Genomic DNA, 26,895 nt, shown 5'->3' on the forward strand with positions numbered 1-26,895 from the left:
CTTTCTTTATACTATGATTGGCCCGGGCCTTTTCCCTCCCGAACAACGCAAAAAGCGCGCATTCCTGCTTCTCTTCTTGTCTCTATCTCACTTGCCGAGGGTTAGGAACCCGGATGCTGGTGAGATGTCTCTGGTTTCTTACAAATACATTTCCAGTGCATTGAATGGACGATTCTACGGAATATCCCCCTTGGTCACTACAATAATGTCCGTCTTGGCGAGGATCTGAATCCGATGAACCACGAAACTAGACTAAGTATCAATCTCATTGCAATTTGGATCATATTATCAATCAAACATGAATCACATCTCCCCGCAAGTCACATCAGCCTTGACTGGATCTTTTTCATTTCTTCTCATGACCAGGTGACCTAGCACAGAAGCGCTGACCACTTCTCCTGAGGCCCCGTGTACTCGGCCGTCGGATCCGCCAGCCACCACAGCCGGTCCGGCGAGGTCAGAATCATGTACATACTGATGGTGTTCAAACAGTTGCAGTCCGTATACTTCTTACCATACGCAGCCCCAATGCCAGGAACACGCTCCTGCCAGGTCGCCACATCAAACCCCCGGCAGTCAGGACAGTCGTGGAAATGCTGGACGCAGTGCTGGAGAAGCTCGTCGTAGCGCTTCGGATTCTGACAACGTGCACGCAGGGAATAGTTCTCCGGCTCGAGGCACCGTCCCACCGGGTTGATCCCAGTAAGCAAGGGGTTCAGACCATTCAGTACCGCATCGCCGTACGGATCCACCTTGGTCCCTTCCTTGTCAGATCGAGGTGGCAGAAGCTTGTCCAACAGAAGACCCGTCTGATACCGGGCCATGTAAAGCTGCCAGGCCAGTTCTCGTCCCGCCAGGTGGATCGCCCACAATGCTCCGTTGTTTACAGCCCAGGCCCAGACGTCAATGCAGAACCGGCGGATCATGGGCACGCTGAGAACCCCCCTATGGGCACTGACGATCGTCATCAGGTTATAATATTCGTTGGCGCTGTTGTCGTGGCGAAAGTCGCAGATGTCATGCATTATAGTGGATGCAAACGCAACAGCATTGACCTCGTCATCGTTGCCAATCAGAGGATTCGGCTGCTCCATCTGCGCGTGCAGAGCCAAGGGGCGTCCGGCGGAGCTGATCAGTCGATATTGAATGCTTTGGTGCTCATCGTCTGGGAACTTCATCGATTGGGCCTTGGGGTGCAGCACGTCAAGGTACACGGCCTGCACGCACATCATCCAGGCATCCATGACTTTATGCTCCGGGCCCATTCCATGGTCTTGATGCACATGCTCGATATACTCGGTCACGCGTTGGGCGCAGACGTCCAGGATCTGAGGCAGCTCCCCCAGGAAATGGAGGTAATCGGGAAAGCACGCCAGTACGCCTACGGTACAAGTGCCTTGCACACACTGGCGACACAGCACGTTGATATCCGACAGGCACCAGGTAAAGCCATACACTTGTTCCGCGACAGCATGCCAGAAGGGAGTGTTCGGAAGGGGGAACACCTCTCTCATGGCTTGGAGAAGGAATTTGCCACGAGGCACCAATCCAAGACGGCTGGGAGCATCCATTGCCAACAGTGAGGGGTCGGGGAAGTCGTTGATCTGATGCATCCACGCTTTGGACTCTTGAATGATGATCGAACGCATATGGGTGTCGTAGCTCCCAACAGGATTGCGGGCGTGAAACAGACGAGGTGCCATACCGGGGCGCCAGGCTTTGCGCAACTCCGGCACGATACGCATATCCTCGGAAAGCTGGCTGGCAATGCCCTCGTTGGGATGGTAGAGGTCAGGTCCGAAGAGGGCAGTTTCCATGTTCAAGGGGGTGGAAGCAGACATCAGAGAAAGATGAAGTTCAACGGGGCAGATAGGACTTAGGAAGATGGTTCGACTGTGCTCCAAGAAAGAAGACTGGTATTGACTGGGGATCGCTACTTGCAGACGTCTTTAAATACTCAAGGTGCTGGCTGAGTGGCAGGCCCTCCGAGATTGAACTTCGCCGTGTTGAGATGAGTATTCACCATCTCTAGGCGTCCATCCTGCCACTTTCGATTACTGAGCCAATCATCAGGATATTGCGCGATTTTCAGAATTTTGCAAATCTGGTTCACCAAGGACATGTCCTGGTGGTGGACGCTCATTGAATGAACCCAGCCTGGAAAGCCATGATCCTTCATCCAGTGAAGTTTCATCAGAGATTTCTGTGAACCAGATTCACTGACAAATACTTTTGTCATTGACCAACAGTGAGTGAATTAACAGAGTTCAGCGGGAGCTTAGGCCCAAGTATTAGCTCTAGCTATGGCACTTGGGTGCAACGTCGGCACACTGCCGAGAAATGGATGTTGAAGGAGACTGGACTGTAGGAAATCCGGTGGGCCTTTCGAGCCAGTTGGAATAACAAAAATGATTATATGCACCGGGAAGCTAACCGAATTTTGTTATGGAGGTTGGATTCATCTCCCAATCATGGCTCAGACTGTCACGAGGGCACATCCAGACGAATAGCGCTCTGTCCACAACCCCACCCAACACGCCCACGCTCAGGCCCTGCCCAGCTATCAACGCGGGCGGAAAATACTACCGCTCGCACCCTATGGATGCCGGCTATAGTGAGGTTGAATCTACTTACAAGGCTGTGATCTACCCCTGTGCCACGCACGCCATCATCCTGATGGATGTTCCGAGACCTGGTCCATCGGGCTACGAGAAGGCGAGGTAAGCAGGACAGACACGGGACCCTCAACGTATCATTGTGATCTTACAAGCGATGACCCGCAGAAAAAGCTACTAAGAGACTAGAGCAGAATATATGCAAGCCAATGAAACCACTTAAGCACGAACCATAGACCAAGAACAACCGGATCAGAGGGCACGGATCACTTCGGTACTGAATTCCGGAGAAGCATGACATGACCGAGAGCCTTCCCTTCATAAAATTAGGTCAGTCCTACGGCTTAGTGGAGCGAGATCAACCGACGTACTCATGCATCATCCCTGGGTGGGACTGCCGATCGGCCAACCCCCCTGCGCATCCGTCTTCTCCCCATCGGCGCATCTTCCATCAGGCCTTCCACCGAGGAACCGTTCCGCAAACTGTCATGCATGGCGACGATCGCCAGAAGGAGAGCCATGGGCAGCATGGTGAAGATGCAAAGAGATGGTGCCCCGGATAGGGAACAGGCAGTAAAGCACACAGTGCATGCGGCAAGGCCTGCAAAAGCCATGAGCGACCGTCGGGTAGTGAAATTTACCTGGAGAGTTGGATTGACTGGAAGAGGAACCACTGCCTAGCATTCCAGTGGATGATCATGCGGATGATACTTCCATCAGACCAAAGACCATTGCGATTTTATAGCGCATCGCTGACATGGTATCAGCAGAATGGGTCAAAGATACCACCATCCCATCTCGGGCACCATGCTATCAGCCTTATTGGCACTCCAAATTGTCATTTGTGGAGCACCGGTCGTCTTTAAACTTTTTATTTCATGGCATCACGTACCTACCCTCGAGTCGTTTACGCCAATCTTTAGTGGTCTACATGAATTGAGAACAAAAGTACACATTGTGGATAGGGCAAGCCTTGCAACGAACACTAATGACGCCGCCCTTCTGCCACCAAGTGAAAAACCCTCATCTTATGACAAACGAGGAATGATTGGACACCACGCTTTCTCTACCAACCGGATGAAGGAGGGGAAGAAACCAGACAAATTGCATGCCTGGCCTCCACAAACAGACATCCAGGCCCATTCCCACAGCCTCAACAGCTGAACCTTCGACCGCAGTGCAATCTTGACCACCACTGCAACCATCCACTACCATACCGCGCCATATTGTACGTCAGTGTCTGAGGGACGTGCACGCAATGATTAATGTTTCCTGCGTCATCCATGACAAAATATCCTTCCTAACTCGTCCTTGTGCTGAGCATCCGTATTCAATATGCACTGAAGCATACCCTGGCCTTGCAACCTGTTCAATCGATCGACGGGAATGCAACATCGTTAGATGCAACCCGAACAGACAGAATGCATCTCGTGTCCTCAAAGTTCAACTGAGAGAAAGGGAAAGCGAGATCTAGAATCACTCTCGTGTTCATCTTGACACTAACACCAACCTCTCCTACCCAACCAAGACCTCAGAACATATACCATACCGGATTAGACAACCCCCCAAAAAGCCATACCACCAAGGAACCCATATCTCCAGCATGCCTAGGCAGAAAATACCCCAAGTCGGTAAACCACTAACACTACCCACGCAATCACTGTAACCATTTCCAAAGACATCATAATGCACAGACCCATACATAACGCAAACTATTCCCTTCTCATGTCCCAAATCGACGCCTTCGAAACGACCCAGCCCATACCACAAACAGCTAGTACAGATATCTATCCCATTCTACACCCCACTGATTTACCCTACCCTACCCCCCCACCTTCGATATATAAGGAAGGTCATACTAGGAATGAGGAAAACGTCGTACAAGAATCAACGCGTCGCATGGATACCACTCATCTCACGTCACACAGAGCTAGAATGCATTCCTATCCGCATACGTCGTCGTAAACCACTATTCTGTTTTCCATTATATCCAGTGATATCAGATTATATCTGCTCTTTGGTTGTGACGTTCCCAGTCATATTCATCATCATCATCATCTTGCCGATGACGCCTGCCTACCTGCCACCAGTGGACCTAGTGATAAACATATCGAAATTTTTATTGTTTGGCTAGCCCGGCATGCCAATGTCATGAGTGCGTAAAGCCCCCAAAAAAGGGGAGGGGGGGGAGAAGGAAAAAACAAAAAATGAAAAGATAGTAAAACGGGAGATGCAGTGCGATCAGAAAGGTTTCATTATCGATTTACATTTATTCCCCCCCCTCGTACTTCTCATCAAACACATGACGTAGAGCATCACGCGAGGTCATTTATAATTTCAAATACAAGCCAAGCTAACCATGTCCGTCATTAATAATGAAGCTTGAGAGAAGGAAAAAGGGAAGGATGGAGTCTTGCGTTTGTTTAAACCGGGTTATTGGTAAACAGCTGCAAACAAAAAAGAAGATAAAGTTGATGATGAGTAAAGTGTTACATATCTTGAACACTCCCGACCTGACCCTCACCCCTCCCCCGCCAATTCTTCATTATTTATTTGGGGTGGGGGGTTGAATATACTCGGTTGGAAATTCGTGTGTGGGACGAGTTGTTATTCACAGAATTGGAATACTTTTTGGGGAGGGGGAGAGCGAGGGGCTTTGAATATGATTAGGATCAGGAATGGATGTGTGTAGGTAATATTATTCGAGCCCATTGGATACGTTGAATTGATACAGGTGATGAAAGAATCCATGGAGTGGACTATCAGAGCGGGAGGGATAGAGATTGTGTGTGAGTGAGTATGTTATATTAAATAGTGAATGATTGGCCTGCTAACCTAGCGACATCCTTTCAACCCCTCCAGACCCTACAGCCATGTCAATGCTCACTTGACCCATTCATAACATAAGCAGAATCAATCACAGTGCCTGAAGAGTACCCGTGTCCTCATCCTCATCACCATGCACTCTACGTTTCTCCACAAAGTTCACCTCCCCAAACGCCTCCCTTACTCCCTCCATCCCAATCGTCCTCAAATACCACTCCACAATCCCTGGGTACTTCCTCCTCATCTCCCTATCCACCACAAACGCAAAAGGCCAATACATCGCCGAAGCGAGCGATATATCCGCCAATGTAAGCTCCCCCTCATCCCCCTCCCTTTCCCCTCTCACCATCCATTCCTGTCCCCGTCTCCTCCTTTTCAAACACTCTTCGAAACAATTCAACCCTCGCTCTAACCTCTCCAACGCAACCCTCTCAATCGTCTCATTATACTCCCGTCTACCCATTCGCCACAACACGCAGGGAACCACAGCCTCCATGATCTCATTACTAGCGAAGCAGATCCATTGCTGGATGAGGGCTCGTTGGGTGGGTGTTCGGCCGAGGAGTTGCGCGCTGGCGGGTCCGTGTTCGGCTATGTAGCGTGTGATGGCATCGGATTCGAAGAGTAAGAGGCCGTCGGAGCCGCGGAAGGTGGGGACCTTTCCCATGGGGAAGTCGGCGAGGAATTCGGGGGATTTGTTGTCTTTGCGCATGGTGAAGCTGGGGGGGAGGGTTAGGGTTAGGTGGTTCAGGTTGGCGGTTGCTTGGATCTGCGGGTGGGATTGATGAGTGAGGAAGGGGTTGGAGTGGGGTGGGGGACAGACTTTCATGAGGCGCGGGTTGGGGACGCGGGTGAATGTGTAGATGTGTCCGAAGGGAGGCATGGTTGGTGGTTGGGTATGGTGTGTGGGTTTGATTGGGTTCGAAGGTCATGAAATGGATATGTTTGGGGATAGCCACATAGTAAGATATGCAGTAGACGTACGCAACACAATGCCATGGATGGAAATCACCATAGATCCCTATCAGGAACATGGTATAAAGGCCTCGGGCAGGGTTGAAGAAGCTCCATGAACTTGATAATAAAACGGTCCTCATGGATTCAGGTTGACCTATGACGGAGAAGATTCGGTTCGTCCCGGCTTAACATGTGGCTGTACCAGTCCTGAATTGTTAAAGACAACTTTCAGGGACCAGATGTGTTCTTCCCAGTAGGTTTTCCTGCAATCGATTTACGAGCAGGAAGCCTCAATACGAATCTGGAGGTACTGGGAATTGCAAAGTCAAAGGCTGTCGCGAGACAAGGCAACCGGTCTATGATGTGTCCATGTGGAGGTGTTCTAAGGACGGAGATTCCACCCGGTGGTGCTTAACCACGGGTACATGCTGGATAAGGTTGCTCAGGGACCGAGATTCCTGTTCAGCACTGAACCAACCCATCCTTACCGACATGCTTATATCAGTAGACACAACAAGGATGCTCTTGTTTGGTGGGCCATTGGGTGGATGACCTTGTCCGCATTGGGTGTGGGGAATGATAATCATGGTAGACCAGGTGTCGTAAACCCTGCTTGCAAAATGTGATATAGCTGCCATGTGGTAAAAGGCCCGTCAACAAATGACGTCATTCAGTCAAAAGATATCATGCCTAATGTGATTCGATTGGGGGACCGGTTGCAAAGAACGATGCTAGGACATCTTCAGTAGGAAGAGACACCCTGCAACATTGATTGGTACAGCACTATGCTAGATCCACCGCTTGCTGCATATTTTGAATACAATCGACAATTTCCGTCGTGGTTCCTGCATCCCAAGGAACCGAGTGCCCTCCTTTGTGTAGCACGGTTTCCCTGTTTACCTCCTGGCAGAGCTTTTCCGTGGCGATGCACTGCTCATAGTACCAAGAATCATTGGACGCATATACATGAACAGTGGGAAGATCAATTTGAATTGTGTCTCCCTGACCAACAGTGTATCGTCTCAGAAGAAGCTCATCTCTCAGAGTGGGGTAACGAGAGGTGTCAAATAGCTTCACTTCGGGAATAGAACGCATCAAGTCATCGGCGGAGATTTCCTCCCCAGTGGTGGCATCCACGAAGTGATCCTTGTCGACGAATTTCCAAGGAGACGACATGGGATCAAACGGCAGGTTGGAGCAGAAAAACACGGCACACTTAAACGGCTTTCTGGCAGTTTCTGGCTGGAGCAAATAAGATGCCATCGTACTGCCACCCTGCGAGAAACCAACAAGCCCGTCAAAGGGTCCGTCCGACTCCCAGGCTTCGTCGATCAAGGCATGAGCGTCGCTCAGCTGGTCCTTGGTGGGGAGGTCAAAGGGAGAATAGTATGGACCAGGATACATCCCGTCCACGCCTGTAGATCCTTGATTAACGTAGAAAGGTAAAGCAATTTGCCACTTACCTAGTCCAGGGTCGGACGGAAACTCTCCCTGAATGAAGACAAATTCGTACCTCGACCCCAGAGCCCTTTGCAGGGCGGACAGCTGAGTGTCAAAGATGCGGGCACTAGACCCATTCCCATGAAGGCAAAGGAAGCGCATTTTGTGCAAGCGTCGGATAGGCGAATTGAATTAGATAGTTGAATTGGGTTTTCCACGGGTTAGTGCTTCAGACTATGATCATCAGTCAAATGTAGCTTCCTGGATGTTTGATATACCTTGTTACTCGGGGGCGGCGCTGTTTAACTTAAATGCGCAAACACGTTACATGCACGAGGTGCCCTGTTTTTGAAGCACGGGTCAACCAATAGCAGACTTTAAGCTAAACCATATCAAGTAGATGGGTGAGTTCAGACCATTTTTGCGGTTTCAAACCCGTTTGACATATTCCCCAGCTTGAAGATATCGTGCCGCTCCCGGTAAATGTAGTGACGTATTTCGCAGAGTAATGGTAAGATGCTTCTGGAAGACTGCATATAAATAGTATACCGGGCTTATATGACACGATCCATCAGGTCTGCAGCTAGCGATGACGAAGATAGAATACCAACTATTCGGTCAAAGCATTTGTTACCAGCGGATCGCCCAGTACCCACAAGCGATGAACCACCTTACACTCAACAAACCATAGACTGAAAGGATATAGCCATGTCAGCCACTCACCAAGATCCAGTCATGCCAATTGCCGTCACCGGCATCGGTGGCCGCTTCCCAGGGAATGCATCAAACCCTGATAAGCTCTGGGAAGTTCTGCTGAATGGCGAGAGTACTCTGACAGAAACACCAAAAAACCGATTCAACATAGATGCATTCTATCATCCCCATGCTGAACGGTCTGGCGGGCAGAACTTCCGTGGCGGCCACTTCATGGATCGCCCTGTTGATGCTTTTGATGCACCGTTCTTTTCCATCACACCCAACGAGGCCAAAGCCATCGACCCTCAGCAACGCATGTGTCTAGAGGTAGCCTATGAAGCCATGGAAAATGGCAAGTTTAACACTCCAATAGACCGTTCTACCAGACTTCAGCTGACCCATAGAAGCCGGACTCACACTCGACGCAGTCTCTGGAACGAACACGTGCTGCTATTTCGGAGCTTTCAATTATGATTATCAGAAGATCTTGGAACGAGATCCTCATGATATGCCCTTCTATGCAGGGACAGGAACCGGGATTGCAGCTATCGCGAACCGTGTATCGTGGTTCTATAACCTGATTGGGCCGAGCGTGAGCATTGATACAGCATGTTCATCCTCACTAGTCGGGCTTCATCTCGCATGCCAGACCCTGCGGACCGGAGAGTCTGATATGGTCAGTAACCACACCTCTACCTGCGAAATGCGTTCTGATTGATCCAGGCATTGGTGGGAGGGGTGAACCTAATATTGACACCCGAAAGCAACCTAACATTGTCCACCTTACACTTTGTCTCTCCCGACAGCAAGTCCAAGTCCTTCGACGAAAAGGCCGATGGCTATGGACGCGGCGAAGGGACGTGTTGCCTAGTACTCAAGCCCCTAGATAAGGCCATTCGGGACGGGGATGTCATTCGAACAGTGCTTCGAAACACGGGATGTAATCAAGATGGCAATACTCCGGGGCTCACTCAGCCCTCGCGTAGCTCGCAGAAGAACTTAATCCGCCGAGTGTATGAGGATGCAGGACTGAATCTGGAGGATACGGGGTACTTTGAGGCACATGTGAGTCCAAAATTTGCTGCATGCATTATTCCGTTATCGTATGCTAGAGACAATATGCTCATTCAAACTGCAGGGCACGGGTACCACAGCAGGGGACTTGACAGAGACGCGGGTGCTTGGGGAAACGATTGGCAAAGCCAGGCCTTCCGGACAGCCGCTCTGGGTGGGATCTGTCAAGGCTAATCTCGGACACCTAGAAGGCGCCAGTGGCCTAGCCGGCATTGTAAAAGCAATATATATCCTTGAAAGCGGAAAGATTCCACCCCAGATTTGGTTCGAGAAGCTCAATCCCCGTATCCAGCTTCAAGAATGGAATCTGGCCGTGCCGACGGAGCTGATGGAGTGGCCGTACGACGGGGCACGGCGCATCAGCGTTAATTCTTTCGGGTTCGCTGGAGCAAATGCCCATGCGATTCTAGAAGACGCATGCTCTTATTTGAGGACTCATGGATTGGAAGGGCACCACCACACTAACATCAACGGGCTCCCGATCATGTCTCCTAAAGGCGTCTCAGACAGTCGAAGGAGGGAGTCCCCTGACTCTGGGTACAATAGCAGCACTAGTGTTGAAGAAAGCGTCACATGGTCGGGTGCGTCCCCAAAGCTCATTGTGCTATCGGCATACGAAGAATCCGGTCTGACGCGAATACTTGACTCGTGGAACAACTACCTGAAAACCAAGGCGTCCCAGCTCCCCATAGCGAGATGGCCCCGTTTGGTGGAGGGCCTTGCTCACACTGCTGCAGCAGGTCGGACGCGTTTCCCTTGGAAGTCCTTCATCGTGGTCTCGCCACGGGAAGTGACTAGCAAGGCGACAATGGCAAGCCCGATCCGCTCCTCGCGGCGCCCTAAGCTTGCCTTTATTTTCACCGGACAGGGCGCCCAATATCATGGAATGGGGCACAGCCTAATGGCCTACGAAGAATACTGCAACAGTATCAACGCTGCGGACGCATACCTCAAAAGCCTCGGGTGTTCCTGGTCGCTTAAGGAAGAGTTGGCGCGAGACGAGCAGTCTTCTAGAGTGAATGACCCTGAATACAGCCAACCATTGTGTATAGCGGTACAGGTGGCCCTGGTAGACCTCTTGAGGAGCATCGGCATCTCTCCCGTGGCGGTTGGTGGTCATTCAGGCGGAGAAACCGCGGCAGCGTATGCCAAAGGAGCAATCACGGCCGAGGCCGCGTGGGCAGTTGCATATCATCGCGGAAAGCTCGCTGGCATACTCTCCACAATCAGGCCTGAGGTGCACGGAGCGATGCTAGCAGTTAACATCAGCGAGGCAGACATACTTCCCTACATTGACAAAGTCACAAAGGGGGACATCGTAGTTGCTTGCGTCAATAGTCCAGGCAGTGTCACTATTTCGGGTGACGCATTTGCCATTGCGGAAATGGGAAATATCCTCAAGGAGGCCGGCATCGTGGCAAAAGAACTCAAGGTCAACATAGCCTATCATTCACCACATATGGAAATCGTCGCAAGCCGCTATCGTGATCTTCTCGGCTCCATCGAGCCTCTTCCCGGAGCCAGCCAGGAGCCTATGATGTTTTCGAGCGTGACCGGTGGACCTATCAACAACTGCGATTTGGGCTCCGAGTATTGGGTGAGAAATCTCGTTAGCCAGGTCAGATTCAGCGACGCAATCCAAGCAATGGCCTCCTATAGCCCGCGCACATCGGCCAAAAAGACCCCGGATTATTGTTACGTCGATGCAATAGTGGAGATTGGTGCTCATGGAGCCCTACAGACCCCCATGAAGCAAACATTAACCGCGGCTGGGGCAAAATGCGAGGTGCTTGGTGTCCTGCACCGGAAAAAGGACCCCAGGGTTGCATTTCTTAATGCCGTGGGTCTTCTCTTCCAGCGAGGCAGCGAGGCGGACATAGCCAAAGCCAACCGGAATACTACACTTGACCGGCCGCTACAGATACTGGTCGATCTTCCTCCATTCCCGTGGAATCACAGCAACCGGTACTGGCATGAATCAGCCATTGCAACCAATTTCCGCTTCAAGGAACACCCACGGAAAGACCTATTGGGCGTTAGAGACGACGAGGGCAATCCTTCCCAGCAACGCTGGCGCCACTTTCTCCGTCTGTCGGAGAACCCATGGATTGCGGACCACATGGTGGAAGATAGAATCCTATATCCCGCCGCCGGGATGCTTGTAATGGCCCTGGAAGCAGCTCGAGAGACAGGCGACCTCAGCCAATCCGTTGATGGGTATGAGCTGCGTGATGTGGTGATCCGCAGCCCGTTGCTCATACCGCGAACTGGAGACCAGCCAGAGACGATGATCCATCTGCAACATCGTGGTCTTGTGGCTCAAACTTTGCAACAGCCGTCCTGGCAGGAGTTTAACATATACTCCCGAATGAAACACAGGGCCTGGACCCACCATTGCTCGGGCCTGGTGCATATTCAGTTTACAGCCAAAGGAGGCGACAGTATGTCGGGTATGGCTTACGAAAAGACCCAATGGGACGAAAAGCATCGGACAGCATATCACAGGGCAAGCCATCAGTGTCAGTCCACCGTACTCCCGCAGCAATTCTACGGCCGGTTGGCAGAGCATGGTCTACAACTTGGGGAGGCATTCCAGAATCACATAGAGATCCACAAAAATCAGACGCAGGTAGTGTGTGCGATCAAGATTCCAGATGTGTCTGGGTGGATGCCAATGAAATTCACCCACAACCACTTGATTCACCCCTGTACACTGGATAGCTTCCTGCAAATGATCATGGTCACCCTCAGTGAAAATATGCAAGAAAAAGGACTAGCACTTCCTGCGTCGATCGGCAAGCTCTGGATCTCTGAAGCTATGCCAACCAAGCCAGGAACCATCCTACATGCATATTCGGACGTCAAGCCTCACGGTCTGAGAAATGCACAAATGGACGTTCACATCTCGACAGATGACTGGGAAGGGCCTCTGGTGGCAATGGAAGAAATCACGGTAACCAGAGTGGCCGGGGACTCAAATGCTCTAGATGATCAGGCCGCAAATGACAGCGCTAGAAGGATTGTGAGCTGGATGAACTGGCAAGAAGACATATCATACCTCAACGGTCAGGGACTGAAGGAATTTTGCACAGGTTCTGAAATTAATGGAACATTGCAAAATCCACTGGTGACTTTCATGGGGTTTCTAGGGCACAAATATCCTGATCTAAATATTTTGGAGATCAATGCAGAGGATGACAAAATAACGGAACAGATCCTCGGCGCCTTGCAACCGGTTGACGGCGAAAAGACACCGTGGTTCAAAGGCTACACAGTCGCGACCATTGGAGAAGCAACGGTGGCCATGTTTAACGCTAAGTCCCAGGCATGGGGCTCCTATTTCAAAACGATTGACTTGTCGCCCGCTCAGGAGTCTCAGCACCACGCCATGTCAGGTCACGATTATGACTGCATCATCATGCACCGTGCCGATCCTGAAGACGATGATGCAATCGCGAGAGCGAGAGGTCTGTTGAAAGACCGTGGTACTTTGGTGATACTATGCCGCAACATTTCATCCAGAACGGAAAGTGACTGGAAGAACGTACTGCGCAGAAACCGCTTCAGGGAGATTGAGATTTCCATCTTTGACAATACAGCACAGCAATCTTCGTTCATACCATTCATGTTGACTACCGCCATGGGAGAACCGGACAGCCCAATGCCCGAAAGTATCCTCATTGTCGATCCCCCGGGGGAGGGTTTCCGGGCACACAACCTATCTGCATCTGTTTCAAACATTCTCCACAATCAAAACGTGTCTACGTCGCATGTCAGCTTATACGAGACAAAAGATCTGAATCTCACCAGCCAGTGCTGCATCGTATTTGCAGACCTGGCACGTCCAATCTTGTTTGACATTGAATCGAAGATGTTCCTGATCCTCAAGCGCCTCCTCTTGGAGGCGGCAGGGGTTTTCTGGGTGACTTCAGGCACAACCTTGGAGTGTGAAAGACCGCAGGCAGCCCTGATCACCGGTCTATCACGGACGATTCGGCAAGAACAACCGGACTTGAGTCTGATAACAATCGATCTCGATTGGAAGAATTATAACAAGACATCAGACTCCTGCGCTATCGTGAATGTGGTCAGCGGATGGAGCCGTGGTGATATTGACCGCGAGTTTGCGGTCCGAGATGGACGACTGATGATTCCACGACTTCGGTTGGACCGGTCCTTGAACGGCCTTGTCTCTGCAGTAGGTGGGGTGCCTAGCAAGGAACTAGGTTTGTTAAAGCAACCTAATCGATGCCTGACGGTCGCTCTCGCATCTCCGGGTATGTTGAGCTCGATATATTTTGAAGACGATCCATCGTACCAAACCTTGTTGGAAGATGATGCTGTGGAGATCGAAGTCAAGGCTTCCGGACTCAACTTCATGGATGCCATGGTCGCGTTGGATCAAGTCCCAGAGCGGACCATCGGCATGGAATGCAGTGGGGTTGTCTGCCGGACAGGAAGCGCCGTCAGCAAGTTCAAGTTAGGGGATCGTGTGCTGACCTTGAAGCTGGGAAGTTTCAGCACCTTTGTTCGTAGTCCGGAATGTATGGTCCATCCAATTCCGGCGGAAATGACTTTTGAGATGGCTGCGTCAATCCCGTTGAACTATATTACCGCGTACCAGGCGCTTGTGGAGGCAGCAAGATTGAAATGCGGAGAGAGTATATTGATTCATGGGGCTGCCGGAGGAGTGGGCCAGGCAGCCATCATGATGGCCAAGGCCCTCAACGCAGAAATCTTTGCCACGGTGGGCTCGCAAGAGAAGAGGGATCATCTACAACAAGCCTACTCCATCCCCGACGACCACATTTTCAACAGTCGCGACCTGACCTTTGCCTCTGGCATCGACCGTTTGACCAACGGCCGCGGCGTGGACGTGGTGTTAAATTCGCTGGCGGGAGAGGGTCTTCGACAGTCCTGGCTGCGAGTTGCACCCTTTGGACGATTTGTCGAGTTGGGCAAACGCGACATATGTAGGTTTTATTTAAACTGTCACCATAACGCTAGCATACTGATTGAAGGTCTAGTGGAGAATACCGGCCTTGATATGCGGCCCTTTAACCGAAGCGTCTCTTTTCACTCGATCAACGTGACTGGGATGTATCAGAAGAGTGTCTCTCGCGCCGCCCAGGCTCTGGACAATGCGCTGCAATTCTACTATGACCACGGCTGTCAACCAGCCTCTCCCATGCAAGTGATGGGTTACCCAGAAATCTCGCGGGCACTGCAACTTCTGGCAAGTGGACAGGTGGTCGGCAAAGTAGTGCTGAATGCCACTGATAGCGATATGGTCATGACTGTGCCTCCGTCGGTACCCCCGATTCAGTTCGCGGAGGATGCCACATATATCATTGTCGGGGGCCTAGGTGGTATTGGACAGTATATCGCCCTCTGGATGGCCGATCATGGCGCCCGGAATTTCTTGTTTTTGTCCCGCCAAGGTTCTCACCATCCTCAAGCGTCCGTTGTGTTCGAAGATCTGTCCGCAAAGGGCGCACAAGCAACAGCGTACCAATGTGACATTAGTGATGGAGAGCAGGTGGAGAGAGCATTCAGGCAGTGCTCTGTAGAACTGCCTCCCGTGAAAGGTATCATGCAGGCTGCAATGCTACTTTCGGTAGGTGTCGCTTGAAGGGCGAAGTTTGATCCCACTCTCTGACCACATACCTCTAGGATGCCACCTTCACACAGATGACTCCCCATCAATGGCATTCAGGCATCAATGCAAAAGCATTGGGAACATGGAACCTGCATTGCGCTGCGCCTGAGGGCCTTGATTTCTTTGTGATGCTGTCATCTGAGTCGGGAGTGATCGGCTGGCGTGGCCAAGGGAATTATGCGGCAAGTATGTCAGCCTTACTACCCTTTTCTTAACCAGCGCTCACTGACGATATCTTCAGGTAACACGTTCCTGGATGCCTTGGCTTATCACCGGCGAGCGCTAGGTCGTCCCGGAGTATCCATCGACGTGGGCCCTGTATTAGATGTCGGGTACATGGCCGAGAAACCCGAGCTCAGACGATCCGTCCAGCAGCAGGGTCTGATCGGGATCAAAGGTGAGGAGCTCCTCTGTATTCTCCAGGCGGCACTGCGGGAAACAGCAGACCACCAGGGCACCACATGCCCCCAGTTGATTCTAGGCGTTGCCACAGGGGGCTGGGCTGCAGGCCAAGGAATCAGTCCCCCATACTACCACGCGGCCGCCAAAATGGGACATTTGCGAGAAATCGGGGCAGCCGGTCGCGGAGATGACGGTACAAAGCATGAGCTCCAAGAAAGCCTTGCTGGAGCCAGTAGCCTGGAGTCAGCCACGAGTATCATTTCCGATACTCTCCGAAGTCGGTTAGCTCAGCAACTCGGGGTGGCAGTCGCGGATATCGACGCGTCGAAGCCAGTCAGCGCGTACGGGGTGGACAGCCTGACGGCGGTGGAGATCCGGGCTTGGAGCATCCGCGACCTTCAGGCGGAGATATCCATCTTGGACATTGCTAGCACCGATTCGGTGTGGCTCCTGTCGACGATTCTGGCCCGAAGTTCGGGTCTGACCCCACGACATCTTCTGGAGGAACCATGATCGTCAAGGCGAGTACGAAATACGCGAGTTTTCCGCGATCGCGGAGGGCGCGGCTTGGCGTGCGACAGGCAGCAGATCGGCCGAGGTAGAGAAAGATTGAGAGTATCTGTTTTGAAACTCAGTCAGTCATGCTCCTAGTCAATTCAGAATGAGAAAGCTATCTGGTACTAGTCCTGTCTGTGCCACTGAAAAGATTTGGGTTGGTTTCCGATTTATGTAGTAGTCCCCATCGAGATATATTCTCAACATCACAAGCTGCCCACTTGTCTCGATGGGATATTATAGCACCAAGCATGAAGAAGACATTCAAGCCTCACCAATTAGATAGGATCTTAAAGGCGCATGGTAGTTTTGATGAAGAATTCTGCCAGGTAGCGAGGTGATGTGGGAGAGGAACGGAGGAAAGGGCGATTGCGGCAGGTCCATCACAGCATGTAAACCGAGCAAACCCACGTGTTACAATCAGCTGACAAGGAGGCACACACTACAATATTAATGGCTCGGATTTAGACATAACGACAGCTTTATTTTGACTGGACTCATATCCATCTTTATCCATTGCGGAAACTATTCCAATTGATTACTATCTGCGAAGTCTGAGGGGTCTCATGAACAACTAGAGCAGTCGAGAATCATTGCAATTGATCCAGGAATATCCCGATTAGAGCAAAGAAACAGTGAGGTGCAAAGCCATGATAGGAAAACTCGCCGCCAGCCACCGCAAGATCTATTTAGATTGATCCTTTGACTCACTTATCTTTGACTCATATTTACTACCGAGCCAATCAAAAGCAGACCCGACCATCTTCCACCTATCCGACCTCGAGTACAAAAGACCACCTCAGGTTTCCCTACGGCACCTTGACGAAGCATCCCCCAGACATCAGACGGAAAATACATAAAGCCAGAGCTATGCATATACCTGCCCGCCACGCCGAAACAGACCCCACGGTCCTACGGCAATTCATTCGTGACAACCCACTCGGGATCCTGACGACCGCCACGCCCGACACCCCACACCCACTGCTCCAAGTGAGCCACATCCCGTGGGTCCTGGGCTTTGAGGACGAGCAGGAGGAGAATGCAAATAGTTCAACGACGGCGAACAGCACCAAATCCCCTCGTCTAGGCCGTCTCCGCGGACACATGACACGGCAGGACCCGCAGGCCGAAGCACTGTTATTCAATCTGCCCTGCTCCTCGCCAGCATACCTCGAGCAAGAAGTACTTATCATGTTCAACGGTCCGGCCCACCACTACATCACACCCAAATTCTACACGCAAACCAAGCCCGCTACAGGCAAGGTAGTCCCGACCTGGAACTATTCGGCCGTTCAGGTATACGGCCGAGCGCGCATCTACCATGACACTCAGTCCGAGAACGTCGCGCGTTTTCTGTCCACCCAGCTTGATGATCTCGGTCGGTTGGAGGGGATGGGAATTTTGGACTACGGAGCTACGCTTGGTAGCCTTGCCCCTTGGCAGGGGTCTGATGCCCCGGAGGAGTATATTGAACTGTTTACCAAGAGCCTGATTGGAATCGAGGTAGAGATCACCTCTCTGAGCGGTAGGTTCAAGTGGAGCCAGGATAAGCCCCCTGGCGACCGTGACGGGATGATTGCCGGCTTGCAGAACCTGGGTTCTGAGTCTGGCTTGTAGAGTGCTGAGTTGGCTATGGAACGCGCTAGGGTGCATGATTTGAGAAAGGCCGAGAAATAGTATTCAGACTGAGAAGGCGGCGATTTGAGCCGGTTCCCTATATCCTTTTTATACTATAGAATGTTATTGCTAGCTATGACATGGCTCTCGTATCAGTATCTATCTATAAGGAAACATCAAAAAAAGTTTAAGTTGTAGAGATATTTACAGAAACGCTATACTCACCCCATTCTTGAATCCATACGGAGTAATCTATGTCCAGAGACTAGGAATACAAAACAGTACCTCGTAGGCCCATCCCGGTTCAATCCCGATCTCGCTTCTTAATTACTATCCTTGGCGAAGCCATCTACACAGATGCAAGGAACCATAAGTCAAGAGTCCCGCGCCGGGTCGTTTCGGAGTTTCAACCAATAGGAAGGGGTGCATCTTCTATGTTATCTAGACACTGACACGAATCTGAAACAGATATTATAGCGCTTGCTCTGGTCTATAAGTCAATCTATCGAATTCTATATGTTTTCAATCCATGGCAACCAAGTCCCTTAGATCCGTCACCAGCAGGCTACCAGATCTAATCATAGCCGTAGCAGAGATATCCGCCCTGGGTGTTCATCACATGGCCAATGGTGGTATTAGGCATGATGTTGAAGGATGAGAGCTCGTAGTGAAGCGTGGCATTCTGCCATCCACCGGCCGGTTCCACATTGGCTGTGTGGTTCAAAGTCGGGCCGCTAATGTCATACAGCCGGTTGATGGGATCCTCCTTCTGCCACAGCCACCAGACGCGGTCAATGTACATGTGGTGCATGAAGAAGATGGGGTCGCCGGGGGAAGACTTGATATCGGCCATCTACATCCATTTTAGTCAGTTGGAGCGCTTGGCCATGGACTGATCGGAAGCAATACGTACCACGCCACCGATATAGGTGTGCACACCTTTGTGGGGGATGTTAGAAACGCAGTCCCACCAAGGAGCGTAAGTGTTGTAGGCATTGCACATGTTGAGTGCGCTGCTGTTGGCATTGACAATAGCATTCTCGGTGTCCCATGCGCGGCGCAAGCAATAGTCGGTGTCCTCGTCCCCAGGGCCAATGTGCAAAGTGTAGTTGGAAAACCGGCCGTCGCGCACGCAGAGGTCCGATCCAGTACCATTGCCTCCAAAGGCGTCTGCCCCCCACATCGACGATTGCCACATGTTACCGCTGTCCGCGTCTTTTTGTTCATCCCACCAGCTGGAATGGACTGATAAGCATGCGGGATAAACTTGATAGAGCCAAGGGGAGTGGGGATGGAGTACGTACGGGATAGGGCCGCTATAACCACATTCATCACGGAGCAGAGTCTCGTAAATGTGCATGTAGTAGCGGTGCCAGGGGAGAAATTGTCCCTGTCCCCACTGTCAGTCGGACATGGGCAAAGATAGATCATCTAACGTACCACATGATGAATGATATCAGCATATGCCGTGTTGGTCATTCCGCGGTGAAGGGCCTGGAGATCGCTGAAGCGACTGGTTGTCGCCGTCAGTCCGGACTCGGCGGGCTTCTCCATCAAGCATTGGACCGAATCAAGGAAGCTGCTTTGCTGTTTCTTAGTCAAGTGGCGCCATTCCTTACGGATGGTCATCTTCTCGCTGGTGCAGGTCTTGCTGAAAAACCCGGGGATGTCGTGAGAAGTGGCGTCACGCCGGTCTAGGTCAGAGGATGCATGTGGTAATGCTGCAACAGATGTGCTGGCTGCCAGAGCCAACGCTGCAGTAAAAAAAGTGAACTTCATCTTATGAAGCGACGGAAAGAAAAATTAGAAGATCTAAAAGAGTGACACAAGTAGCGAACGTGGGCAGTAAACTGCTCGAGAGAAAAGAGGGAATGAACGAGAGTGGAAGGAATGGGAGATAGGAAAGTTCACAGCCCAATCCACGGTCTTTATAGTTCCCATCCTCGAGCCGTTCAGTCTAGAACTGTATTAAAGGAGCTGCAATAGCCGTGCTGGGAGGATTGAGATCAGCAGTCGATGGCATCGATTGGGGAAAGTCTCCCAGGCCTTCCACGAGGTTGACATGGCCGGTGAGTCGACATTGGAGGAGCGTACGTCGAACGGTCCACATCAGCCATGGCCACTGACTGTAGTCAGAAAAGCCAAGGTTTCAGCTATACTTGGCTCGACATGCTTGGGTTCTTCTTTGACCGGCTACCAGCATTGATACCGGCAGCTGGAGGCGGAACGGTGGTGGGCCGGATTACGACTCGCCAACTTCGGTCCCGGTCCGAGAAATGTGGTGACAACGGACGCTTTGTGCAGGCGACATGATGGCAGTTGGCTATCAATAGAAGTTGGCGTTTGTAACGGCGGTAGGAGAGGAGGGCGGAGAGAGTTTTTACGGCGCCATCATTTTAGCAGCTCAGGCACCTGCAAGGGTGGCGATGGCGTCCGGCTGTGGGTGCGGTCCCCGAACGAAATAAAACCCAGAATAGGACTCCTAGTGGCTTGGTATCTCATCAAAACCCGCTTCCCGAACAGGACCAAGGAATTTTCGTTGCTAAGATCCCAGATGGCGGTACACGTGGGAATAGCTTCATGCGTAAGGCGCCCCGTAGGGCGGGCTTGGCACGCTCTAGGCGAGGGCCATGACGCGCGTCGGCACCGACAGGTCAAGCTTCGCTAAGAATCCGGTCGGTGGAAAAAGCTAATAACTTAATCTCTTCCAGATCAGACAGACAACCTTTCAAAGGCCCTTTCTGGCTATTGAGGACTAACCTGCCATCGAGGGCTCAGTGGTGTCAGGTAGAGATAATCGCCCCACTCAACCCAGGACACGAACCCGATGAGCTCCGATTGAGTAATAGGAGAGCCTCGACAAGGAAATTCCACCCCGGTGTCGGGCTCCTCGCTTGCATCTTGGGAGCCCGTCGATTGAGTTCCGGATCGACCATCCGACCGGCCAACGTGGCCGGCCACCCACACCTTAATTCGTGCAGTTGAATCAAGGTTCATGGGTTACTGTCATGGATGTGTTCATATCTACGGAAGCGATCGATCAGAATATAACGCACGCTGTTGGGACCCTGGCCAGGTTACACTCCGGGTGGGGGCTCCGAGCGATGGCGTGCATGCCACTATCGAGGCGCTATCTAGGGTCTGGGGGTCAGCTGCTGACAGGATCTCCCCATCCCCCTCTTCGGTAATCGCGTCTTGTGCCCAGAAACTGTGGAAATATAACGAATCTTGCATCGTCTGTGCTATTTATCATGGCCGATTTCACCCGCCTGGCCGTGTTAATTGGCCTCGCGATCGTCATCCTGGTCCGAAGGGCATTCCTTCAATACCGCCGGGACCAGAGGCTGCCTCCAGGTGTGTCCCTCCTCTCGACCATGTTCCACCATACTAAGTGAGGCAAATCAGGGCCCCGTCGTCTGCCGTGGCTGGGAAACCTGCATCAAATTCCCAAGCAAAAGGCGTATCTGCGGTACCATTCCCCGGTCAAGCCACTACCATCTCCGAAACTGCCCATACTGACCCTTTCTCCTGTCAGATTTACCGAGTGGTCCAAGCAATATGGCCGAATCTTCAGTGTCAAGATTGGACCCGCCCCCGCCGTGGTCATCATGGATCGTCGCCTAGTCAAAGACCTGCTAGATAAGAAAAGCGCCCTGTACAGTGCCCGACCGCCTTCGTTCGTGGCCCAGGTCCTCATCACCCGGGGCGACCAGATGCTCACGATGAATTACGGAGACACCTGGCGTCGATTGCGCAAGACGGTCCATCGCCACTTCTTCGAGACAGCCTGCGAGACCCGCCATATGCGACTGCTGGAGGCCGAGCACACGCAGATGCTGCGGGATTTCCTCGTCCGCCCCGACCAGCATATGCGGCACCCGGCGCGCACTACCAACAGCATCATCATGAGTCTCCTGTACGGCATCCGTACCCCGTCTTTTGACACTCTCCACGTGGAATTCCTCAACGACCTCATGAGCCGCTGGTCGAAGGTCATGGAGATGGGCGCGACGCCGCCCGTGGACATTTTCCCCTGGCTGCACTGGATCCCACAGCAGTGGTTGGGATGCTGGCGGGACCGCGCCATCGATGTTGGCATCCGCATGAAGTCTCTGTATCAGTCCTTGCGGACCAAGGTGGCCGATCGGCAGCAAACGACGGATCGGGCTCCCTGCTTCATTAGCGGGATTCTGGAAGACCAGGGAAAGCTGGGTTTGACCGACAACCAGGTCGACTTCCTTGGGGGGGTCATGCTGGAAGGTGGTTCGGACACCGGATCTGCCACGTTGCAGGTGCTCATCCAGGCAATGGTGCTCCACCCGGAGGTCCAGCGTCATGCTCAGGCGGAACTGGATGCAGTCTGTGGTAACCAGTGCTCACCCGTGTGGGATGACTTCCCCAAGCTACCATATATCAATCAGGTGGTAAAGGAAACCATGCGTTGGCGTCCAATATCCCCACTTGGGATTCCACACGCATTAGCTGAGGATGATTGGGTCGACGGGCGTTATTTCCTGCCGCGGGGGACTACTGTGTTTCTCAACATCTGGGGTTTGCACCATGATGCGTCTTTCTACCCTGATCCTGATCGGTTCAACCCTCACCGCTATGAGGGGAGGACGGGTCTAGCGGCCGAGTATGCGGCATCCGCGGATTATGCTGCTCGCGATCACTACGGCTACGGAGCTGGACGCCGCATATGCCCGGGCATTCACCTGTCCGAGCGCAGCCTGTTCCTCGGCGCGGCCAAATTGCTCTGGGCGTTCCGGTTTGAGCCAGAACATGATGCAGATGGGGTGCTCATACCCATCGACACGGACCCGAAGACTGGCTACTCTGAGGGTCTCCTGGTGGCCCCTCGTCCCTTTGCGTGCCGGGTGATTCCCCGGTCCAAGGTACATGAGGAGGTGATCATGCGCGAATTTGCTGAGGCCCAGAGGGACGTGTTTTCCCAGTATGAAGACGCCTGAAGCGTTATGGCTGAGTTAAAGTCCACAGGGGTATGGGAGGTCCGTTTGCGAGGTAACAGGTGTTGCCACAACGTTTCGGGTCTCTTCTTCAATCAGGCTCGCAGGGACTTGTTCATCGCCGCTGGAGGATAGCTATCGAGATTCAGTAAGACAACATGAAATACATGGTAGATCAAAAGAACCAGCCTTCATCTCTCGTCACTCACTTTCTTGCATGATATGGTGTCGGTCCTCCAATACTGAGTATCAGGTACTCATGAATGTATCTCACTGGACCTCTGGAGTATATTGAACAATACGAGTAGATAGAATCAGCGTTGAAAAAGGACCATGGAGGATAGATCTGTGAGAGACAGTAGAATGAATGAGGATAGATGAAATGACACAAGTGAGACGAGTATGGAGGAAGCGAGACCGGGATCATGTGATATCTGCATCGGCGACGTGAGTGCCTTGCAGCCTTGCAGTTTTGTAGCCTGGGAGCCTGGGAGCCTGAGAGCCTGAGAGCCTGAGAGCCTGAGAGGCTGGCCTTGTGTTACAGTCCGATTCCCCAGAACTCGGCAACATCTTCCACACCTTCATTTTGCAACTTTATCGGCTGTCTTCTGTCTTCACGCTGGGCTTCTAGTTTTGCCTCCTCACTGTCCACCACTGCGGAGATCGATGTGTCTTCCAGTGGGGTAATGGAGATCACTGCAGACACCAGCCGCACGTCGAGCAGAAAGCCCCTCCGACCGTACGCTGCCAAGATCATGGACTTGAGTCTACGCCTACTCCCTACACACAGTCAGGATGCGACCATTGCTGTTTGCTCTAATGCTCGGTCTGTTGCGTCCAAGGCTGACCCTCACGGACGATAGCCTTACCAACGACAGCCTCACGATCCAGACTGCCAATGGAGCTATCACCGGCCATGTGTCCACCAGTCACACAGAGGTACTGGAGTTTCTAGGGATCCCCTTTGCTCAGCCCCCCATCGGTGACTTGCGATGGGAAGCCCCGCAGAAATACCATGCCAACAACTCCTACCTTGCCAACACCTTTGTGAGTGGTTTCCATTGATGTCTCTTGTCACACAACTCTAAACTAAACTAACAAGTTGCAGGGGCAGTGAGTCGCGATCTTGCAATACTCTCCTCTGCTAATCGCCAGCTGAGCTGATGCTATACTCTGTAGTGACTGTCCATATGCACGCATTTCTCTCTATACTTACCCCGGTGAGACGGAGCAATTTCCCCGCATCATGAAAGCATTTGTTGCATCAGAGGGCAACAACTCCCAGAGCGAGGATTGCCTGACATTGAACATATGGACGAGGTTGCCTTTACAAATTCTTAAGCCAGTCTATGTTCACTTCTATGGAGGCCGTACGTGTTCATCATCTGCCTTGTCAGCAACATCCTTTTATAGGACGACGCAATTAATCCAATTTCCGGTCCAGGATACACCTCGGGTACCGCAAATACCCCGTTCTACTTGGGGGCGGGTCTGGCAAGCACGCAGGACATCATTGTCGTGACGGTGAACTACCGCATGAATGTCTTCGGTTTCCCAGGCATCCCATCCCTGTCAACCAGCAATCTTGGTCTGCTAGATCAGCGTGCCGCCATCGAATGGCTTCGCGATAATATTGAGGCCTTTGGCGGCGATGCTAACCGGATCGTGATCTCGGGACAGTCCTGCGGCGGCGCCATGGTGGACTACTGGGCCTATGCTTGGCCAGACGATCCCATTGTGGCCGGATTGATCTCACACTCGGGAACGGCATTGAGTTTTGGGGGCAACACGCTCGACCTGTCTGCGCGAAATTGGGCGAATATCACTGTGCAGCTGGGATGTCACACGGCTCCAGACGTGCTGGCCTGTATGAAGCGCCAGTCAGTTTCGGCGTTGCTGATCGCAGCGGGCAAGATCCCCACCTTTTCGACCGGCACAGTGGGTCGCACACTGCCGGCTTTTGAGGCCACGATCGACAACGTGACGATCTTCAGTGATTATGAGACCCTGTCCTCAAAGGGCCGATTCGCGCGCGTGGTAAGTCCCTAACAGCATTAGCCACCCTCGCTAACTTGGACCAGCCCTATCTCCTCGGCCACAATGACAACGAGGCTGGATTCTACAAGACCGCAGTCTACATGCAAGGCAAAAACCTGACTGCCGAGCAATGGCAGACATTCAACGAGAACACTTTCACCTGCCCGACGGACTTCCAAGCCGCTCATCGGGTGCGTTTCGGCGTGCCCGCCTGGCGTTTCCGCTACTTTGCTGACTGGAACAACACACGTCTGTATCCCACAAGTGGTGCATATCATGGAGTTGATCTGAACATGATCTATGGCAACTCCGAATTGTTCACCGGTCTCCCCGCATCTGCCGGGCAGGACCAACTGACATCTCGGATGCAAGCGGCGTGGGCAGCCTTTGTCATCGATCCCACTGCGGGGTTGAGCAAGGTGGGATGGCCCGTCTTTGATCTGAACAGTATGTTTGCATCGCCACCGAATTGATGAATTGACCTAACGGTGTATCTCAATCTGCTAGATAACACCTTAATCTGCCTGGGATATAACAATCAACCTGGGGTTGCATTGGTCAACCCTTCTCTGTACAATCGGGCATGTACCCATTTGTCTAATGGGTACTGAATCGTCGCTGGCGGTAAATACCATTGCTCATAGATAGGACATCCCCGAGGTTACACTCGCTCGTCACCTCCGAGGTATAACCCGCCCGCTTCCGGACGGCGCTCCAAACGAGCCACCAATGTCTTTCGTCATGATTGTATACGCACATGGCTCCACTCTGCTCTGCTGTTATCTTGGATCACTCACTCTTCTTTCTGGGGGCATTTTTTGCACCACTGCCACGCCGATCTCCGTTGCCCAGGAATAGGAGACTAGACGGAATGGGAGCTACAGCCGTCAGGCATCACCGACGATGAACGCCTGTGGTATCCCCGCTCTCTTTTCGGCATGGTATCCGCGTACTAATCACCGAGTCTTCCGGCGTGAGGATACGTGAGGGGAATCGAACTGGACTGATGCTGATAAGAATTCAAGCGGCATACATGCCAAGGCGGGGCTGAAGAAAGCCGCCGGGGGAGGGTGGATATCCCGTCGGACTCCGGGCCGTTAGCTCCTTGGCCGTGCATTACCCCTCTGCCGGTAATTGGGGTCGTCAGGGGCTTCATCTCTCCCACATCATAGCAAGGTACGATGGGATTTGGAAGAGGAATCTTTGGGAAAAGAATTAGTTTCCTACCGTTAACAAATCTCCAATCCAACCCGCAGTGTGCAACATTGGTGAAGCCCCCCACGCGATCCAATGCGTTCTGCTTGCTTCCTTGCTTGTCATTGCCGGTGGAGAGCGGGGGCGACGAAATCAATTAAACTGAATTTGCCGGAACCTGCAGGCCCGCAAGGAGGACGAACCAGCGTGCGCCGATCTGGCTGTCAACCCACCCCCATCCCTGGTCCTAATCGAAGTCTATCTCTCGCCGTGTCACACACGGGACGATCATCAAGGAACCAATAGACCTACACCCCTCGTTATCATCACGCCATGGCAGCATGGCAATGGTGCCAGTCTGATAAACCTGCCGCTTGGGGGAAAGCGCTCCCGAGTATCACGCCGGCAGATACTAGCTACATGGCTGCTCTGCAGACTCACCGCGGGGTTCGAAGGCCATCGACCCGGTCGTTGTTTCACCCCAAGATCGTCCACGTTGAAGGCAGGTGCAGTTCATTTCTTATGTGAAAAAACGACGATCACGGATGGTCCCTGGAGATGGTTCCTGAAAAGCCGCCCATGATGCTCCCTCCAGAAATGCTTGAGCCGTTGAAGCTTTGTCCAAGACTACTCACTTCTTCAGGCCAGAGCTAAACGAAATTAGTTCCAACTCTGACGGAAAACGCCATTCCGACGCGCCTTGGCACTTTCAGCCACCGTCGGTCTATCTCAATTCCAAGGTTGATAAGCGAATGCGTCAATTACGGATTTGGATAGCGCTATCTACTCGGTATTGCTCCTATGCTGTTGGTGTTAACACCGAGGGGTCATGGATAACGCACCAGGTCGACCTCAA

At 52.2% G+C, this 26,895-nt stretch overlaps 8 protein-coding genes across 8 annotated transcripts; 4 read left to right on the plus strand and 4 right to left on the minus strand.

Annotated features, from left to right (window-relative positions):
- Nucleotides 1-70: 70 nt before the first annotated feature.
- On the minus strand, nucleotides 71-2,143 carry BO94DRAFT_22972 (uncharacterized protein). Its single transcript, XM_025606293.1, has one exon. The coding sequence runs from the start codon at nucleotides 1,839-1,841 to the stop codon at nucleotides 372-374; it is 1,470 nt and encodes a 489-aa protein (XP_025468720.1). The 5' UTR covers nucleotides 1,842-2,143; the 3' UTR covers nucleotides 71-371.
- Nucleotides 2,144-5,532: 3,389 nt separating this feature from the next.
- Nucleotides 5,533-6,324, minus strand: BO94DRAFT_514142 (glutathione S-transferase family protein; the record flags this gene model as incomplete). Its single annotated transcript, XM_025609875.1, has 2 exons — nucleotides 5,533-6,210; nucleotides 6,265-6,324. The coding sequence occupies 2 exons, from the start codon at nucleotides 6,322-6,324 to the stop codon at nucleotides 5,533-5,535; spliced, it is 738 nt and encodes a 245-aa protein (XP_025468721.1).
- Nucleotides 6,325-7,181: 857 nt separating this feature from the next.
- On the minus strand, nucleotides 7,182-8,000 carry BO94DRAFT_623146 (uncharacterized protein; the record flags this gene model as incomplete). Its single annotated transcript, XM_025617131.1, has 2 exons — nucleotides 7,182-7,813; nucleotides 7,862-8,000. 2 exons carry the CDS (start codon nucleotides 7,998-8,000, stop codon nucleotides 7,182-7,184), a joined length of 771 nt encoding a protein of 256 aa, XP_025468722.1.
- Nucleotides 8,001-8,513: 513 nt separating this feature from the next.
- BO94DRAFT_565010 (polyketide synthase) lies at nucleotides 8,514-16,550 on the plus strand. The gene is made up of 6 exons (XM_025614468.1): nucleotides 8,514-8,886; nucleotides 8,942-9,210; nucleotides 9,258-9,599; nucleotides 9,673-15,225; nucleotides 15,282-15,453; nucleotides 15,509-16,550. The coding sequence occupies exons 1-6, from the start codon at nucleotides 8,547-8,549 to the stop codon at nucleotides 16,180-16,182; spliced, it is 7,350 nt and encodes a 2,449-aa protein (XP_025468723.1). The 5' UTR covers nucleotides 8,514-8,546; the 3' UTR covers nucleotides 16,183-16,550.
- A 196-nt stretch (nucleotides 16,551-16,746) lies between these two features.
- Nucleotides 16,747-17,974, plus strand: BO94DRAFT_533851 (FMN-binding negative transcriptional regulator). Its single transcript, XM_025611407.1, has one exon. The coding sequence runs from the start codon at nucleotides 17,095-17,097 to the stop codon at nucleotides 17,839-17,841; it is 747 nt and encodes a 248-aa protein (XP_025468724.1). The 5' UTR covers nucleotides 16,747-17,094; the 3' UTR covers nucleotides 17,842-17,974.
- Nucleotides 17,975-18,415: 441 nt separating this feature from the next.
- On the minus strand, nucleotides 18,416-19,620 carry BO94DRAFT_584359 (tyrosinase family protein; the record flags this gene model as incomplete). The annotated part of the gene is made up of 4 exons (XM_025615619.1): nucleotides 18,416-18,694; nucleotides 18,755-19,076; nucleotides 19,146-19,231; nucleotides 19,282-19,620. 4 exons carry the CDS (start codon nucleotides 19,618-19,620, stop codon nucleotides 18,416-18,418), a joined length of 1,026 nt encoding a protein of 341 aa, XP_025468725.1.
- Nucleotides 19,621-21,092: 1,472 nt separating this feature from the next.
- Nucleotides 21,093-23,141, plus strand: BO94DRAFT_574125 (cytochrome P450; the record flags this gene model as incomplete). Its single annotated transcript, XM_025615003.1, has 2 exons — nucleotides 21,093-21,195; nucleotides 21,247-23,141. The coding sequence occupies 2 exons, from the start codon at nucleotides 21,093-21,095 to the stop codon at nucleotides 22,809-22,811; spliced, it is 1,668 nt and encodes a 555-aa protein (XP_025468726.1). The 3' UTR covers nucleotides 22,812-23,141.
- Nucleotides 23,142-23,627: 486 nt separating this feature from the next.
- Nucleotides 23,628-25,456, plus strand: BO94DRAFT_463345 (putative cholinesterase; the record flags this gene model as incomplete). The annotated part of the gene is made up of 5 exons (XM_025608020.1): nucleotides 23,628-23,859; nucleotides 23,969-24,178; nucleotides 24,253-24,845; nucleotides 24,890-25,292; nucleotides 25,353-25,456. 5 exons carry the CDS (start codon nucleotides 23,628-23,630, stop codon nucleotides 25,454-25,456), a joined length of 1,542 nt encoding a protein of 513 aa, XP_025468727.1.
- Nucleotides 25,457-26,895: the final 1,439 nt, after the last annotated feature.

This window comes from Aspergillus sclerotioniger, assembly GCF_003184525.1.
Source record: "Aspergillus sclerotioniger CBS 115572 chromosome Unknown BO94scaffold_10, whole genome shotgun sequence".
NCBI classification, from domain to species: Eukaryota; Fungi; Ascomycota; class Eurotiomycetes; order Eurotiales; family Aspergillaceae; genus Aspergillus; species Aspergillus sclerotioniger.

What these genes read in the sequence shown, in the direction of transcription:
- BO94DRAFT_565010 (XM_025614468.1), top strand. Translation starts at nt 8,547, where the DNA reads ATGTCAGCCACTCACCAAGATCCAGTCATGCCAATTGCCGTCACCGGC. An exon ending in AGGCTGCAATGCTACTTTCG is followed by an intron (nt 15,226 to 15,281) that starts GTAGGTGTCGCT and finishes ACATACCTCTAG; the next exon opens with GATGCCACCTTCACACAGAT. An exon ending in CCAAGGGAATTATGCGGCAA is followed by an intron (nt 15,454 to 15,508) that starts GTATGTCAGCCT and finishes CGATATCTTCAG; the next exon opens with GTAACACGTTCCTGGATGCC.
- BO94DRAFT_533851 (XM_025611407.1), top strand. Translation starts at nt 17,095, where the DNA reads ATGCATATACCTGCCCGCCACGCCGAAACAGACCCCACGGTCCTACGG.
- BO94DRAFT_22972 (XM_025606293.1), bottom strand. Translation starts at nt 1,841, where the DNA reads ATGTCTGCTTCCACCCCCTTGAACATGGAAACTGCCCTCTTCGGACCT.